This window comes from Macaca thibetana, chromosome 4 (genome assembly GCF_024542745.1).
Source record: "Macaca thibetana thibetana isolate TM-01 chromosome 4, ASM2454274v1, whole genome shotgun sequence".
NCBI classification, from domain to species: Eukaryota; Metazoa; Chordata; class Mammalia; order Primates; family Cercopithecidae; genus Macaca; species Macaca thibetana.
The window spans coordinates 32,816,203-32,830,266 of record NC_065581.1 but is presented as its reverse complement, the minus strand read 5'-3'; the positions used below and the strand labels follow the sequence as shown (position 1 = coordinate 32,830,266).

The window sequence follows — 14,064 nt, the reverse complement described above, 5'->3', positions numbered from 1 at the left end:
GCCATTTGTTATTGACTATTCCCCTGAATCAAGACTGATTTCCTCAGTACTCACAGATATTGCCAAGACTTATAGCCTTGGAAGTTCTCATAATTATTACTCAGAGGATAAACATAAGCCAGCCCACCTCAGAGGATCTCACTGGGGCTAAAGGAAGGGTCATATGTGGTCCAAAGTTCCCTAATAGCCACCATGTGCCAGAGAATCTACATGGATACATGAATTCCCTTTCCCTTTTCTCCCCTGCCTGACTCCCTCTCTCCTATGTGTAAACACTTTAAAAATATGATAGTGTATAAATGAAAATTATATTGCTATTTTATTCCTTCCTAGCTTTTCCCTAAGTTATAAGTGATTTGGAGAAAGTGCAAAATGAATTGATTAAAATTTAAATGACTTTAACAAAAATTAGTGGTTCCCAACAGCCCTAGTAAAGAGAGTAGGAAGAAAACTTTTCAAGTCAATTGAAAGGTTATTACTGGGTAGAATATTCACTATTTGGGTAATGGGTACACTAAAAGCCCAGACTTCACCACTTTGCCATATATGCACATAAGAAATCTGTAGTTGTACCTCTTAAATATAATTAATTAATTAAAAGGTTAGGTAAAAAAGAGTGACTAAAGAAAATGAGGTCGGGGCCGGGCACAGTGGCTCATGCCTGTAATCCCAGCACTTTGGGAGCCCGAGGCAACTGTATCATGAGGTCAGAAGTTTGAGACCCGCCTGACCAACGTGGTGAAACCCTGTCTCTACTAAAAATACAAAAATTTGGCCAGGCACAGTGACTCACTCCTGTAATCCTAGCACTTTGGGAGGCCGTGGATCACTTGGGGTCAGAAGTTCAAGACCAGCCTGGTCAACATGATGAAATTTCATCTCTACTAAAAACACAAAAATTGGCCGGGAGTGGTGTCGCACGCCTGTAATCCCAGCTTCTCAGGAGGCTGAGGAAGGAGAATCACTTGAACTCAGGAGGTGGAGGTTACAGTAGGCCGAGATGGTGTCACTGCACTCCAGCCTGGGCAACAGAGTAAGACTCTGTCTCAAAAAAAAAAAAAAGATGCTGGGCGCAGTGGCTCACGCCTGTAATCCCAGCACTTTGGGAGGCCCCATGGGCCAGATCACTTACAAGACCAGCCTAGCCAACATGATGAAACTGTGTCTCTATTAAAAATATAAAACTTAGGCCGGGCGCAGTGGCTCACGCCTGTAATACCAGCAGTTTGGGAGGCCAAGGCGGGCAGATCACGAGGTCAGGAGATCGAGACCATCCTGGCTAACATGGTGAAACCCCATCTCTACTAAAAATACAAAAAATAAAAATAAAAAATTAGCCAGTTGTGGTGGCGGGTGCCTGTAGTCCTAGCTACTCGGGAGCCTGAGGCAGGAAAATGGCATGAACCCAGGAGGCAGAGCTTGCAGTGAGCCGAGATCATGCCACTGCACTCCAGCCTGGGTGACAGAGCAAGACTCTGTCTCAAAAAAAAAAAACAAACTACAAAAATTAGCCAGACTTGGCGGCAGGCACCTGTAATTGCTTGAACCCGGAAGGCAGAGGCTGTAATGAGGCAAGGCCATGCCACTGCACTCCAGCCTGGGTAACAGAGCAAGATTCTGCCTCAAAAAGAAAGAAAGAAAATAAACGAAAAAGAAAAGGAGACTGACAAAAGTACATAGAAGTACAAGTTTAAGACATTATGAACCTCTAGAAGTGTTTCAAGCATTTACTGTCGCTGAGTGAAATGAGAAGGAAGAATAAAGCCTCACTTTATCACTTTATAACTAATCTCCTGCCTCAGACCAGCAGAAACAGGTCTGAGGCTACAAAGTAGGCACGTAAGACTGGACATGCACTGAGCTGTCAGATTTTAGCGCCCCCCATATCCTCTCTGCAGTTACCCTGTTTAAGCCTATCAAGGGAGAACTGAATTCACTTGGTTCTACACATGTTGATTTCTCCACTGTGTGTTCCTTCTGTTTCTTACCACCAGCTGAAACTTCAGTAATAACTGGTTAAGTTCCATGCCTATTATAGGGCCTAGCATACTTTTCCTCTCTGTTCATTTCTGTCTTGTGTGTGTAGAAACTCATATTCCTTCATCTCTTTTGCTTATTCCACTATTTAGCTGCTGCTCCACCCCTAAAAGGAAATGAATAAAGGAGAATACCAAACCCACTGATCAACCCAAAATAGAGAGATATACTTCAGAAACTACCCTAAGTTTATAGTGACTTGTCAACAAGGGAAGGGAAGGATACTTGTATGAATAAATGAAGCTTTCACAGAATGGCAGAAATAGGGAGGAGAAAGGTAAAGGCAGCACAGTTTAAAGAAATTACCAATCCCCTGCAGGATTTCCAGCAGTAACCACTCACTGCAAAAAGGGAAGAGATAAATCATCTCCCTTTCCTACAGCCTCCTATACTAAGCAGAAGGCAGAATCCCCACAAGGCATGATGGCAGGTATATTCCCCAGCACAGAGCTCTATGCCCCTGCCCTAAGAAGGATGTTTCTTCCATTGCCATTTCTGATATTTCCTTTCAGGAAAGTAGTACAAAAACTAGCTCCTCTTTCAGCAGCCTGTACACATTGATTTATCTCTTTGTTTTTCAGCTATTGGATCTTCTTGTGAGTTTGACTATTTCCCTTCATGATTGAAACTCAATTGTCTCCAGTAGTGTCTAACATATCTTAAGCCAAAATGTATGCATTCACATTGTGATATGATAAACTTCCAATTTCCTTGGTCCCTTATTTTTCCATTACTCAAAACACAAATACATTATTTTTTTTTTCAGCATCACAATCAGACTATTGCATTTAGCAATCAACAGCATGGGTGCAAAAAAAAAATAAATCCACATCAAAACCCTTTGTTGGATTGCTTTACACTTTCCACAGAACGGAAACTAAAATAACCTGTTATACAATTAATCACAAATACAGTCCTTGAGTTTTTTGCCCACACACATGAGTATTTGTCTAAAATATATCTTCTTTGTACCAGCTAGACCCTGTCACCATTGTGCTTGGCTGAGTTCACAAATCTGTTGTAACCTATAGCTTCCCTGTCACTTCTCTGGCTCTCCTCTCCTACTAAGCTTTGTTTCCTAATTAAAATCTTCTGCCACTGCCATAGCTACTGCTGCTACTGGAACCACCATAACCACTTTGGCTTCATGGTTTTGCAAAGTATTGGCATCCACTACCATAGGGGCCAGAGCTTCTGCCTCCAAAGTTTCCTCCCTTTGCGGGTCCAAAATTTGAAGGCTGATTGTTGTAATTGCCAAAATCATTGTAGCTTCCACCACCTCCAAAATTGCTTCCATCATTACCAAATCCATTATATCCATCCCCACTGCCACCATATCCACCACCACCATGGCTGCCATCAAATCCACCACGACCACTAAAGATTCCTCCATGACCAAAGCTGTCATTCCCACCAAAACCACCTCCACAACCACCACCAAAGTTTCCAGAACCACTTCGACCTCTTTGGCTGGATGGAGCACTAGCCATCTCTTGCTTTGACAGGGCTTTTCTAACTTCACAGTTGTGGCTATTCATAGTATGGTATTTCTGAATGACAGTCTTATCCATGGAGTCATAGTCATCAAAAGTTACAAAGGCAAAGCCCCTTTTCTTGCCACCATCTCAGTCAGTCATGATTTCAATCACTTCAATTTTTCCAAACTGTTCAAAATCATCTCTTAGTTGATGCTCTTCAGTGTCTTCTTTAATGCCACCAACAAACATCTTTATCACAGTTAAGTGGGCACCTGGTCTTTGAGAATCTTCTCTTGTGACAGTTCTCTTTGGTTCCACAACTCTTCCATCCACCTTGTATGGCCTTGCATTCATGGCTGCATCTACCTCCTCCACAGTGGCATATGTGACAAACCCAAAGTCCCTGGAGCGATTGGTGTTTGGATCTCTCATGACCACACAGTCCAGGAGTATTCCTCATTGCTCAAAATGGCTCCTCAGGCTCTCATCAGTTGTTTCAAAGCTCAATCCTCCAATGAAGAGCTTCCTCAGCTGTTCCGGCTCTTTAGGAGACTCTGACTTAGACAAGACGGCCGGGAGAAGAGAGACTTTAACGATGCTTCTTCCATAGCGTCCATGGGCAGAAAGGCATAAATACATTATTAATAAGTTTCTAGAACATTCACTGACCTGCATAAAAAATAAACAGATAAAAATGTTTCTACATGACTCTAAAGAATGTTAATTAGGAATTTCCCATGCAGAAGGAAAAAAAAAATGAGAGGAAAATGATATAGATCCGTTTCTGCTTTCTAGATAAGTCATCTATACAGGCAATTAGTCAGTTATTTGTTTCTCTGTGGTGCACTTATCAAAGTCCACTGATGCCTATTGGAACTTGAGATGCAACATGGAACTTGAAGTTCTATTTTCTCAGCCTTTTGTTTTCCCATTGTCCAGAATTCAACCAGCTGATAATTAGTTTTCTGGAAATTTCTAGTGCCTTTGATTTAAAAAACAAAAACAAAAACAGTTCAAGCAAGTATATCACTAGTAAATTTGCCAATAGAAAAAAAAATGAGTAGGAAAAGAAAAGAAACAAGAAGGGGGTAACAAAAAATATCTTTGCTTGTTTTTCAGTCAGATCGCATCCTCACACAATCAGTAAGTCTATGTGTTCATTTAATTCTCCCCTTTAGGACTCAGTTGGTCTCTAGTGGAGCCCGAGCGTCTTTATCTGACCATATTAGGATACAAAGGGCTTGAGATACATCTTGGCCCCTTGCTGTCTCATTATCAAAACCTCTCTAGATTATTAATGATGTACTGGAAAGTTTTAAGACTACCAATTTACAATCCCCTGCAGGATTTCAAGCAGTTATCGTCACTGCAAAAAGGGAAGAGATAAGTCAGAGCAGAGAAAAAAATTTTACAAAATTTCAAAGCCCATCAACAAGAGACTATCTTACCAAACACCACATGTTCTCACTCATAGGCGGGAACTGAACAATGAGATCACTTGGACACAGGAAGGGGAACATCACACTCTGGGGCCTATTGTGGGGAGGTGGAAGAGGGGAGGGATAGCATTAGGAGATATACCTAATGTAAATGATGAGTTAATGGGTGCAGCACACCAACATGGCACATGTATACATATGTAACAAACCTGCACGTTGTGCACATGTACCCTAGAACTTAAAGTATAATAAATAAATAAAAAAAGAGAGAGAGAGAGAGAGAGACTATCTTAAAAAGGGAAAAAATGGTAGGAGAGAAAGGAGTAGATAAGAAGTTTCTATAACCCTTTTTCATTTGACCCTCCTGCTGAATCTGGTCTCTTTTTCCACACTTAAATTCCAAAACATCTAAGAAAATTTTGTATCATCTTTTAGAGACTTTAGAGGATTTAAGCCTAAACTTTAAATAACAACTTTAAAAAATTATAGGGCATTTCCTCCATGTTTTGCTTTCACGTGACACATCATTCTCTCACCTTTTAAATAACTCTATGGAAAAAATCAAACTTACTATTTTATTAAAAAATAAAGAGCAGGGAAGAAAGTTTATCAGCAGGTCAAAATGATATATTACAAGAGACTTAACAAATTGAAAGGCAATTTGAGCAAAGGGGAAAGCAAAAGGAGATAATTTTCTCTGGTCTATTTACAAGCTGGATTCATTTCACCCGCTATCAGTAAGTCCATGTTTTCAGCACTGTAGGATTCTAGAATCTCTCCTTTCCCTGGTACGGCTGAGATTTCCGGGTTTGGGGTGCATACTACTTTAACCATTTACCTTCCCATCATCAACATTCCATGAAGTTACTGATGATTTTCTGAAAGTTCACAGTGTGCTGATTCATATTAAAAGTAAATGAATACCAAAGGGAAAGTTTTCCCTATTGTTATAATGACCTAGCAAGAAGAAACTCTCTACATAGAAAGGAAAATATCATGGAGAAAAAACAGTTGCTAAGATACCTCTGTTTTTCAGCTGGTCCACCTTCAGCACCCTGCGGTAAGTTCAATTTCTTTTTCTACTGTTTTCTGTTGTTCTTGTTGTTCCCTGCAAGGCTTAGAGACCTGTCTCTACCCTGCTCATTTCTAACTGTGTGTGCAGCTGCCTGACTCAAAGCTTCCAGTTTCCTCTGCCTTCTGCTCATCCAGCTTCTCCCTGAGAAGGAAGTTATATTTACATAGTTTCAAACATATATTTACTTTGTATCTCCTCTAGAACTATTTAAGTGCTTTAATTACATTATCTCATTTAATCCTCAGAATAATTCCACTAACCCCTTTGTAAGAGATAAGAAACTGAGCCAAATACTTACTCAAGAATACTTAGTCATAGAATCATAATTCGGACCCAGAATGGTGTCCAAGATTCTCCCCTACACAAATATACCTCCCTATAGAGGGAACCTTGTTTCCTTCAAAGAAATCTTCACTGATATCTAATTTGGTTTTTAGGTCCACCCGTGGCACCCATAAGTAAGTATAACATCTCTTTTTCTTCTTTGGTTCTCTATGGTCCCCTTCATTTCACTCTGTCAAAGTGATTTGAGTTTCCCATTCTTCTCTTGCTTCCTTATTACCCTGCTTGCCCTATAATTTTTTTAAAACACGAATTAAAAGCGGGAGTAAGCTAGCATTCATCAACAATAAACTGAACAATACTATGAAATAACAAGTAGGAGGAATTTTCAGGGGGGTGGAGAGAGAAAGAGAGAAAGAGAGATGAAATCCAAAATGATGTCTAAATGGAGAGAAACCTTCAGTGTTCTTTCAAACATTATAGTGCAAGGATCCAGTGGTCTTTTCCCAACACTATGTCCAAAGCTATTCAGGTCCAATAAATGAAGAGGGCCTTTAAGGAAACTCTACCTTTGATTTCATCATTACATCATCACTGTTAAATCTTACATCTAGTTTTGCATTATAAAACTAATCTAAAACCAAATGATCTATAGGGTGGTTTGGAATACCTCCTTCATTACTCACCCAAGTCCTCCCCTCACAGACTCCAGCAAAATATATTAGATAATACTATGTGTTTTCTATTTGAGAAAAATTAAGTGGATTTTTGTTTGCTTATTTTTCAGTAATTTCGCAGAGAACCGCAAGTAGGTACCTTTACCTCTCAGCTGGTCATATGTGGAGACTTATCTTAGATGTTTCTATTTCTAAATGCCTCATATTTCTCATATTCATTTGCTTCTACATAACCGAAAGTCTTCAAGATTAGGACTGCAAGTCAGCCTTTTTGATTCGTAACTGTAGTATTTCCCATTATAAACTCAGCTTCCAAGGTAACACATATGAACAGTGACTCAATATTTAAACCAGATCAAGCACTGACAATGATTATATTTAATATAGAATTCATGAAACCACCTTTTACACTACGTCTTAGTTTTCCAAAATGCAAATCTGGTTCTCATATCTCAGTTACAAATGATTTAAGCAAACCCAACATCGCTCGGATTCCTCAACCTGAAATTATATCACATTAATATTAAAACCCAAAGTTCCTGTCAAGGTTAAACACGCAGATGCCAAAAGAGCCCAGGCAGGTCAGTAAATGAGCGAGATGAGGTGCGTCTCCTGGGAACTGTGTAAAACTGGGAGGACACATACAGTCTGAAGAGGGTAGCTGTTGCCCTGCTCCAGCCAACCTCATCATGCAAGAATTCACATCCAGAGTTGTCAAAGCATCTCACTTAATCCAGAGAGTAGGTAAAATTTTCCAAGCTTTAAACATGACAGACATCTGGGTTACTCTAACAGATTGCAAACATACTTATATACTCCCCTCTAGTTCCATCTAAACACATTCTGGATATAGTTTTCATAATAACATTTTACTCATTTCAATAATGTTAGGACAAAGGCATTGGTATTTGAGAGAGGAGAATCAGAGCTATTCACACGGAAGTAGCCAGTGTCTCTCCAAAGTCCTCATCCACACATCTTTCTGAAGTCTGAGCAAAGAGGCTGATTGGCTAAGTATTCTCACTGCACAGATGAAAATACAGAGACAGTGGCTCCAACCCAGGGATGAGGCTGCAAAATCCATATGCCCATGTTTGGGCATAGACCCTATAATTGGGTACAGGGACCAAGGCCCACCTGAGGTCAGGAGAAGGGATTATTGGTCTCACAGCTAGAAATTACAAGCCAAAATCCAAATAGAATGCATAGTGTCCTTTTCAGAGAAGTCATCAGAGAGTATGGGCAGGAAAAAGATGTAAAAATCCAAGACCCAATAGATATATAGGGTCTTGGATCCTATATATCATCCTAGTAGAGAGGATGAAAAAAAGCATGCCAAAGTAACTAGGGATTATACCACCTGCTTTTTGGATAGCTAAGTGTTGGCTAGCCAATCCCATTACTGGGTATAGACTCAAAGGAATATAAACCATTCTATCATAAAGACACATGCATGGTTATGTTAAACACAGAACTATTCACAATAGCAAATACATGGAATCAACCTAAATGCCCATCAATGGTAGACTGAATAAAGAAAATGTGATACATATACACCATGGAATACTATGTAGCCAAAAAAAGAATGAGATCGTGTCCTTTGCCAGAATATGGATGGAGCTAGAGGCCATTACCCTTAGCAAACTAATGCAGGAACAGAAAACCAGATACCACATGTTCTTACTTATAAATGGGAGCTAAATGATGAGAACACATGGACACACAGAGGGTAAAAATAGACACGGGCCTGTCAGAGGGTGGAGGGTGGGAGCGGGAGAGGATCAGGAAAAAATAACTAGATTTAACATCTGGGTAGCAAAATAATCTGTACAACAAACCCCCACGACACAAGTTTACCTAAATAACAAACTTGCACAGGTAGTCGTGAATTTAAAATAAACATTTAAAAAGTGTTACCTGGCAATATCTTTAAATGAAAAATATACAGCCAAGCTTAAGCATAAGAAAGGTGGGTAAGAATGATTTCCAAGGAGCAGAAATTGAATATAGGAACACATTGTAAGAAGCAGCTAAAGTTAAGCTCTTGATGGGAATGGTGAGGGGATGAAAAGATAGAGGTGGCAGCTTTGCCTCAGGAGCAAAGGTAGGGTTTCAACATCTGCTCCCAAATGACAGCAAAAGCCTCAAGATCCAACATGCGGAAAACTGAAATTAGGCCCCTCTGAGTAAAGCCAGTAGCAAAAAATATACTGCCTCCCCATGCAGAGAAGCCAAAATATCTTCACCCATCTGCCCCAAGCATGAAAACAGAGCCACCCACACAGGTCCAGAGTTAGATCTGTCCAGGGTGCAGAGCCCTGCTGGAGGTGTGCTACCCATGCAGTGTGCATAATATTCCGAGTCAATACAACTGAGATCTGGTTCAGTGACAGAGTACCCAGGAAGTTAGGATGATAGCCAGCAAGAAGAGATCCACAATCCAGGGTATTTATATCATAGAATATCCATGAAAGCTAGCCCCCAAGGAATAAGTAACTACTAAAAGTTATGAAATCTATGAGGAAATCCAGCACCATGTGAGTGATACCTCACAAGCCCCCAACAAATTGGAGAATTCCAACCCAGAGAAATAGAACTAGAGCAATCTGAAGAAGACTAAAATAAGAAACCTAACAGCATTGAACAAGTCAAACACTAAAAGAAAAAAAGGAAAAAGTCTTCAAAGATATTAATGCATTTAATAAATATATGTATTCAACAAATATATATTGGCCTATTCTAGGCCAGGCATTATCCTAAGCACTGGAAATATAGCCATGAGCAAGACAAAGTCCTTGCATTTAAGGAGTTTATATGTTGAGATAAAACAGGCAAATAACGGCAAGTAAACATACAGTAAATGTCAGGCAGATAAATTCATGGAGAAAAATAAGAAGAGTAACAGACTAAAGAAAGATGGTACAGAAGGGGGACTGTGCTTCAGGCAAAAGGAACAAGTACAACATGCACAGGCCTGCTATGGGGATGCAAAACAGCCAGCCAGGCTAGAAAGAAGGAGGCAGAGGTAGGGCCAGAGTGACAAGAGCCAGATTATGTCGGGCCCTGCAGTCCTTAATCAAAATTGCAGATTTCATTCTAGGTGTCATGACAAGCAACTGAAGGGCTGGAACAGGGTAATGATAGGGTCTACTTTATAATTTTAAAAGATCATTCTGTTATTGTGGAGGATTAACTGGGGTGAGAGTGAGGGCTCAAGAGAGCAAGCAGGAAGACCAGTTAAGAGGTCTGAAACTAAAGGTGAGAGTGGCAAGGAGAAGAGTGATCAGAGTAGAAGTGGGAAGAAGGTCTTCAGATTTTATTTATTTTGAGGGCAAAGCCAACAGGGCCTGCTATTCAACTGAATGTGATTTTAAGGGAAAAAGAAGACACCAAGGGTTACTCCTAGATTTGGGGTCTAAGTAACTTGACGAATGAGACTATTTGTTGATTTTGGTAGCGTGGAAGAAGAGCAGATTTATAGCATGCTATTGTGAGTTCAGTTTTGCATATGTTAGGTTTTAGATGCCTGGGACATTTAGGACTAATTAATTAGTCTGACCTTAGCAGGCTTCAAGCATGTTTTCTGGCAAATATCTCCTCTCTGTCCCTTAACGATGTCTTAGAACCCATAATTTTATCTTTGTTATCTTTGTAAATAACAGCTTTATTGAGATGACATTCACATATGACACAATTCACTCATTTAAAGTGTGGAATTCAGTGCTTTTTAGTATATTCACAGGGTTGTGCAACCATCACCAGAATCAATTTTAGAACATTCTCATCACCCCCCAGAAAAAACTCTGTTTAGCAATCACTTCCCACTATCCCCCAACCCAAAACCCTCTCCACACCATGGCCCCAGGCAACAACTAATCTTCTTTCTGTCTCTATAGATTCAGCTGTTCTGGACATTTCATATAAATAGAATCAAACAGTAGGAGGTCTTTTGTGACTGGCTTCTTCCATTTAGCATAAGGTTTAACAGGTTCATCCCCATGGTAACATGCAGCAGTAATTCAGTTCTTTTTATGGCCAAATAATATTTCATTATATCTTTGGTTGGCCTTTTTTAGCTTTTCCTTTATTTACTTGTAGGAAATATTATGCTAAATAGTATCAACTTGCTTTCTTTATTTTTATTTAAGTTTTAAGTTCAGGGGTACATGTGCAGTTTTGTTATATAGGTAAACTTGTGTCATGCAGGTTTGTTGTACAGATTATTTCATCATCCAGGTATTAAGCCTAGAATGCATTAGTTATTTTTCCTGACCATCTCCCTCCTCTCACCCTTCAACCTTCAATAAGCCCCAGTGCCTGTTGTTTCCTTCTGTGTCTATGTGTTCTCATCATTTATCTCCCATTTGTAAGTGAGAACATGTGGTATTTCGTTTTCTCTTCCTGCATTAGTTTGCTAAGGATAACACCCTCCAGCTCCATCCATGTTCCTGCAAAGGACATGATCTTGTTCTTTTTTATGGCTGCATGGTATTATATTGTGTATACGTACATTTTCTTTATCCGGTCTATCGTTGATGGGCATTTTATTATTATACTTTAAGTTCTAGGGTGTATGTGCACAACGTGCAAGTTTGTTACATATGTAAACATGTGCTATGTTGGTGTGCTGCACTCATTAACTCATCATTTACATTAGGTATATCTCCTAATGCTATTCCCCCCCCCCCGCAATAGGCCCTGGTGTGTGATGTTCCCCTTCCTGTGCCCAAGTGATGTCATTGTTCAATTCCCACCTATGAGTGAGAACATGCGGTGTTTGATTTTCTGTTCTTGCAATATTTGCTGAGAATGATGGTTTCCAGCTGCATCCATGTCCCTACAAAGGACACGAACTCATCCTTTTTTATGGCTGCATAGTATTCCATGGTGTATATGTGCCACATTTTCTTAATCCAGTCTGTCACTGATGGACATTTAGGTTGATTCCAAGTCTTTGCTATTGTGAATAGTGCCACAATAAACATACGTGTGCATGTGTCTTTATAACGGCATGAATTATAATCCTTTGGGTATATCCCTAGTAATGGGATGGCTGGGTCAAATGGTATTTCTAGTTCTAGATCCTTGAGGAATCACCACATTGTTTTCCGCAATGGTTGAACTAGCATTTAGGTTGATTCCATGTTGTCGTTACTGTGAATAGTGCTGCAATAAACACACGTGTGTTTCTTTATGATAGGACAATTTTTATTACTTTGGGCATATACCCAGTAATGGGATTGCTGGGTCGAATGGTAATTCTGCTCTGGGGTCTTTGAGGAATTGCCACACTGTTTCCCACAATGGTTGAACTAATTTACGTTGCCACCAACAATGTAAAATTGTTCCTTTTTCTCCACAGCCTCCCAGTATCTGCTATTTTCTGACATTTTGATAATGGCCATTCTGCCTGGTGTGAGATGGTATCTCATTGTGTTTTGACTTGCATTTCTCTAATAATCAGTGATGTTGAGCTTTTCTTCATATGTTTGTTAGCTGCATGTATGTCTTCTTTTGAAAAGTGTCTATTCCCTTTTTTTGCCAACTTTTTAATGGGGTTGTTTTTGTCTTGTAAATTTGTTTAAGTTCCTTACAAGCGCTAGATATTAGACCTTTGCCAGATGCATAGTTTGCAAAAATTTTCTCCCATTCTGTAGGTTGCCTGTTTACTCTGTTGACAGTTTCTTTTGCTGGCAGAAGCTCTTTAGTTCAATTAGATCCCATTTGTCAATTTTTGCTTTTGTTACAATTGCTTTTGTTGTCTTCATTATGAAATCTTTGCCCATTCCTATGTCCAGAATGATATTGCCTAGGTTTGTATAGCTTTGGGTTTTACACTTAAATCTTTAAACCATCGAGTTAATTTTCATATGTGGTATAAAGAAGGAGTCCAGCTTCAATCTTCTGTATATGGCTGGCCAGTTACCCTAGCATCATTTATTGAATAAGAAGCCCTTTCCCTGTTGCTTGTTCTTGCCAGCTTTGCCAAAGATCAGATAGTTGTAGTCATGTGGCCTTATTTCTGGGCTCTCTATTCTGTTGCATTGATCTATGTGTCTGTTTCCTACCAGTGTCATACTATTTTGCTTAATGTAGCCTGGTAGCATACCATAATTTTCTAGTAATGATAAGTTATTAAAAACACTCAGGCCAACCCCTCTTAAAACCCTCTCCTCTCCTAGTGGCCAGTCTCAGGCATACTGACTCAGAATAGGGAGGAGAAATGCAATGTGCTTCCCCTTCCTGCCTGCTCTCCCTGTTATAATTCCCACTGTGTTGAGGTTGAGAGAATGGATTTGGGGCATGCAATCTCCTTCCTCTGTCAGTTGCAGATTTTTTTCTCTGAGAACCTGTGACTGACTGTGCTTTGATGTTATCTAGGGCAGACACCCAAATGTCTTGCAGAGATACATATTTGAGTTCTTTGGAGGAACCTACAAAAACTTGACCAAGTTCTGAGATTCCACTGCCCAGTCCCTGATATGGTGGTACTGACTCTAGTCTTGCCTATTCCAGAGCCCCTCAGCTCCCTCCCCAGCAATATACTTCATAGCCCGTACTGCAGAGATGTCCTTACCAAGTAGGCCACCCACTTGAGTGACATACTAGCAAAAAGGCTCAAGCCAGGATGTATTTTGCACTGCCCAGTGAACCCTCAGGAAGCTCAAGCATCCTTGTCACAGAACAAGGACACTCTGCACTACTGTCTCTCTCCAATTTTCCTTCTATTCAGATAGGCACAAAACAAATCAACAAATCTACTATTCAACTAGGAGATGGGTTGCCACACTTCCTTTCTCACAGATATCCCCAATCACTGTAAGCAAATCTCAAAGTGCTTCTCATTTTGCCTTCAGAAAAAGAAAGCACAATTCCTTCCTCCCCTACAACATCATTCCTTTGTTAACTACTCACAACTCCAAAGACTCTTAAATCTCCTACCCTTTACAGTTGTTTGCTTACGTTGGCTTGGAAAAAGGGTGATACTTGAGATAGGAGAGCTAATTTGGCCATCATCTGTCAAGGCCGGTGAGCAGCACCTCTGCACTGCACAGCTTCAAGAATCCTTTCCCTTT

General features: G+C 40.0%; 1 protein-coding gene and 1 pseudogene across 1 annotated transcript in view; one reads left to right on the top strand and one right to left on the bottom strand.

Moving 5' to 3' along the window:
* Positions 1 to 14,064, top strand: part of TSBP1 (testis expressed basic protein 1) — a 77,267-nt gene that overhangs the window by 35,930 nt on the left and 27,273 nt on the right. The window contains exons 16-18 of the mRNA XM_050786210.1: positions 5,991 to 6,014; positions 6,467 to 6,487; positions 7,099 to 7,119. Coding sequence (XP_050642167.1) covers positions 5,991 to 6,014; positions 6,467 to 6,487; positions 7,099 to 7,119 — 66 coding nt within the window. The remainder of the gene's footprint in view (positions 1 to 5,990; positions 6,015 to 6,466; positions 6,488 to 7,098; positions 7,120 to 14,064) is intronic.
* Positions 3,108 to 4,279, bottom strand: LOC126951974 (heterogeneous nuclear ribonucleoprotein A1-like; annotated as a pseudogene).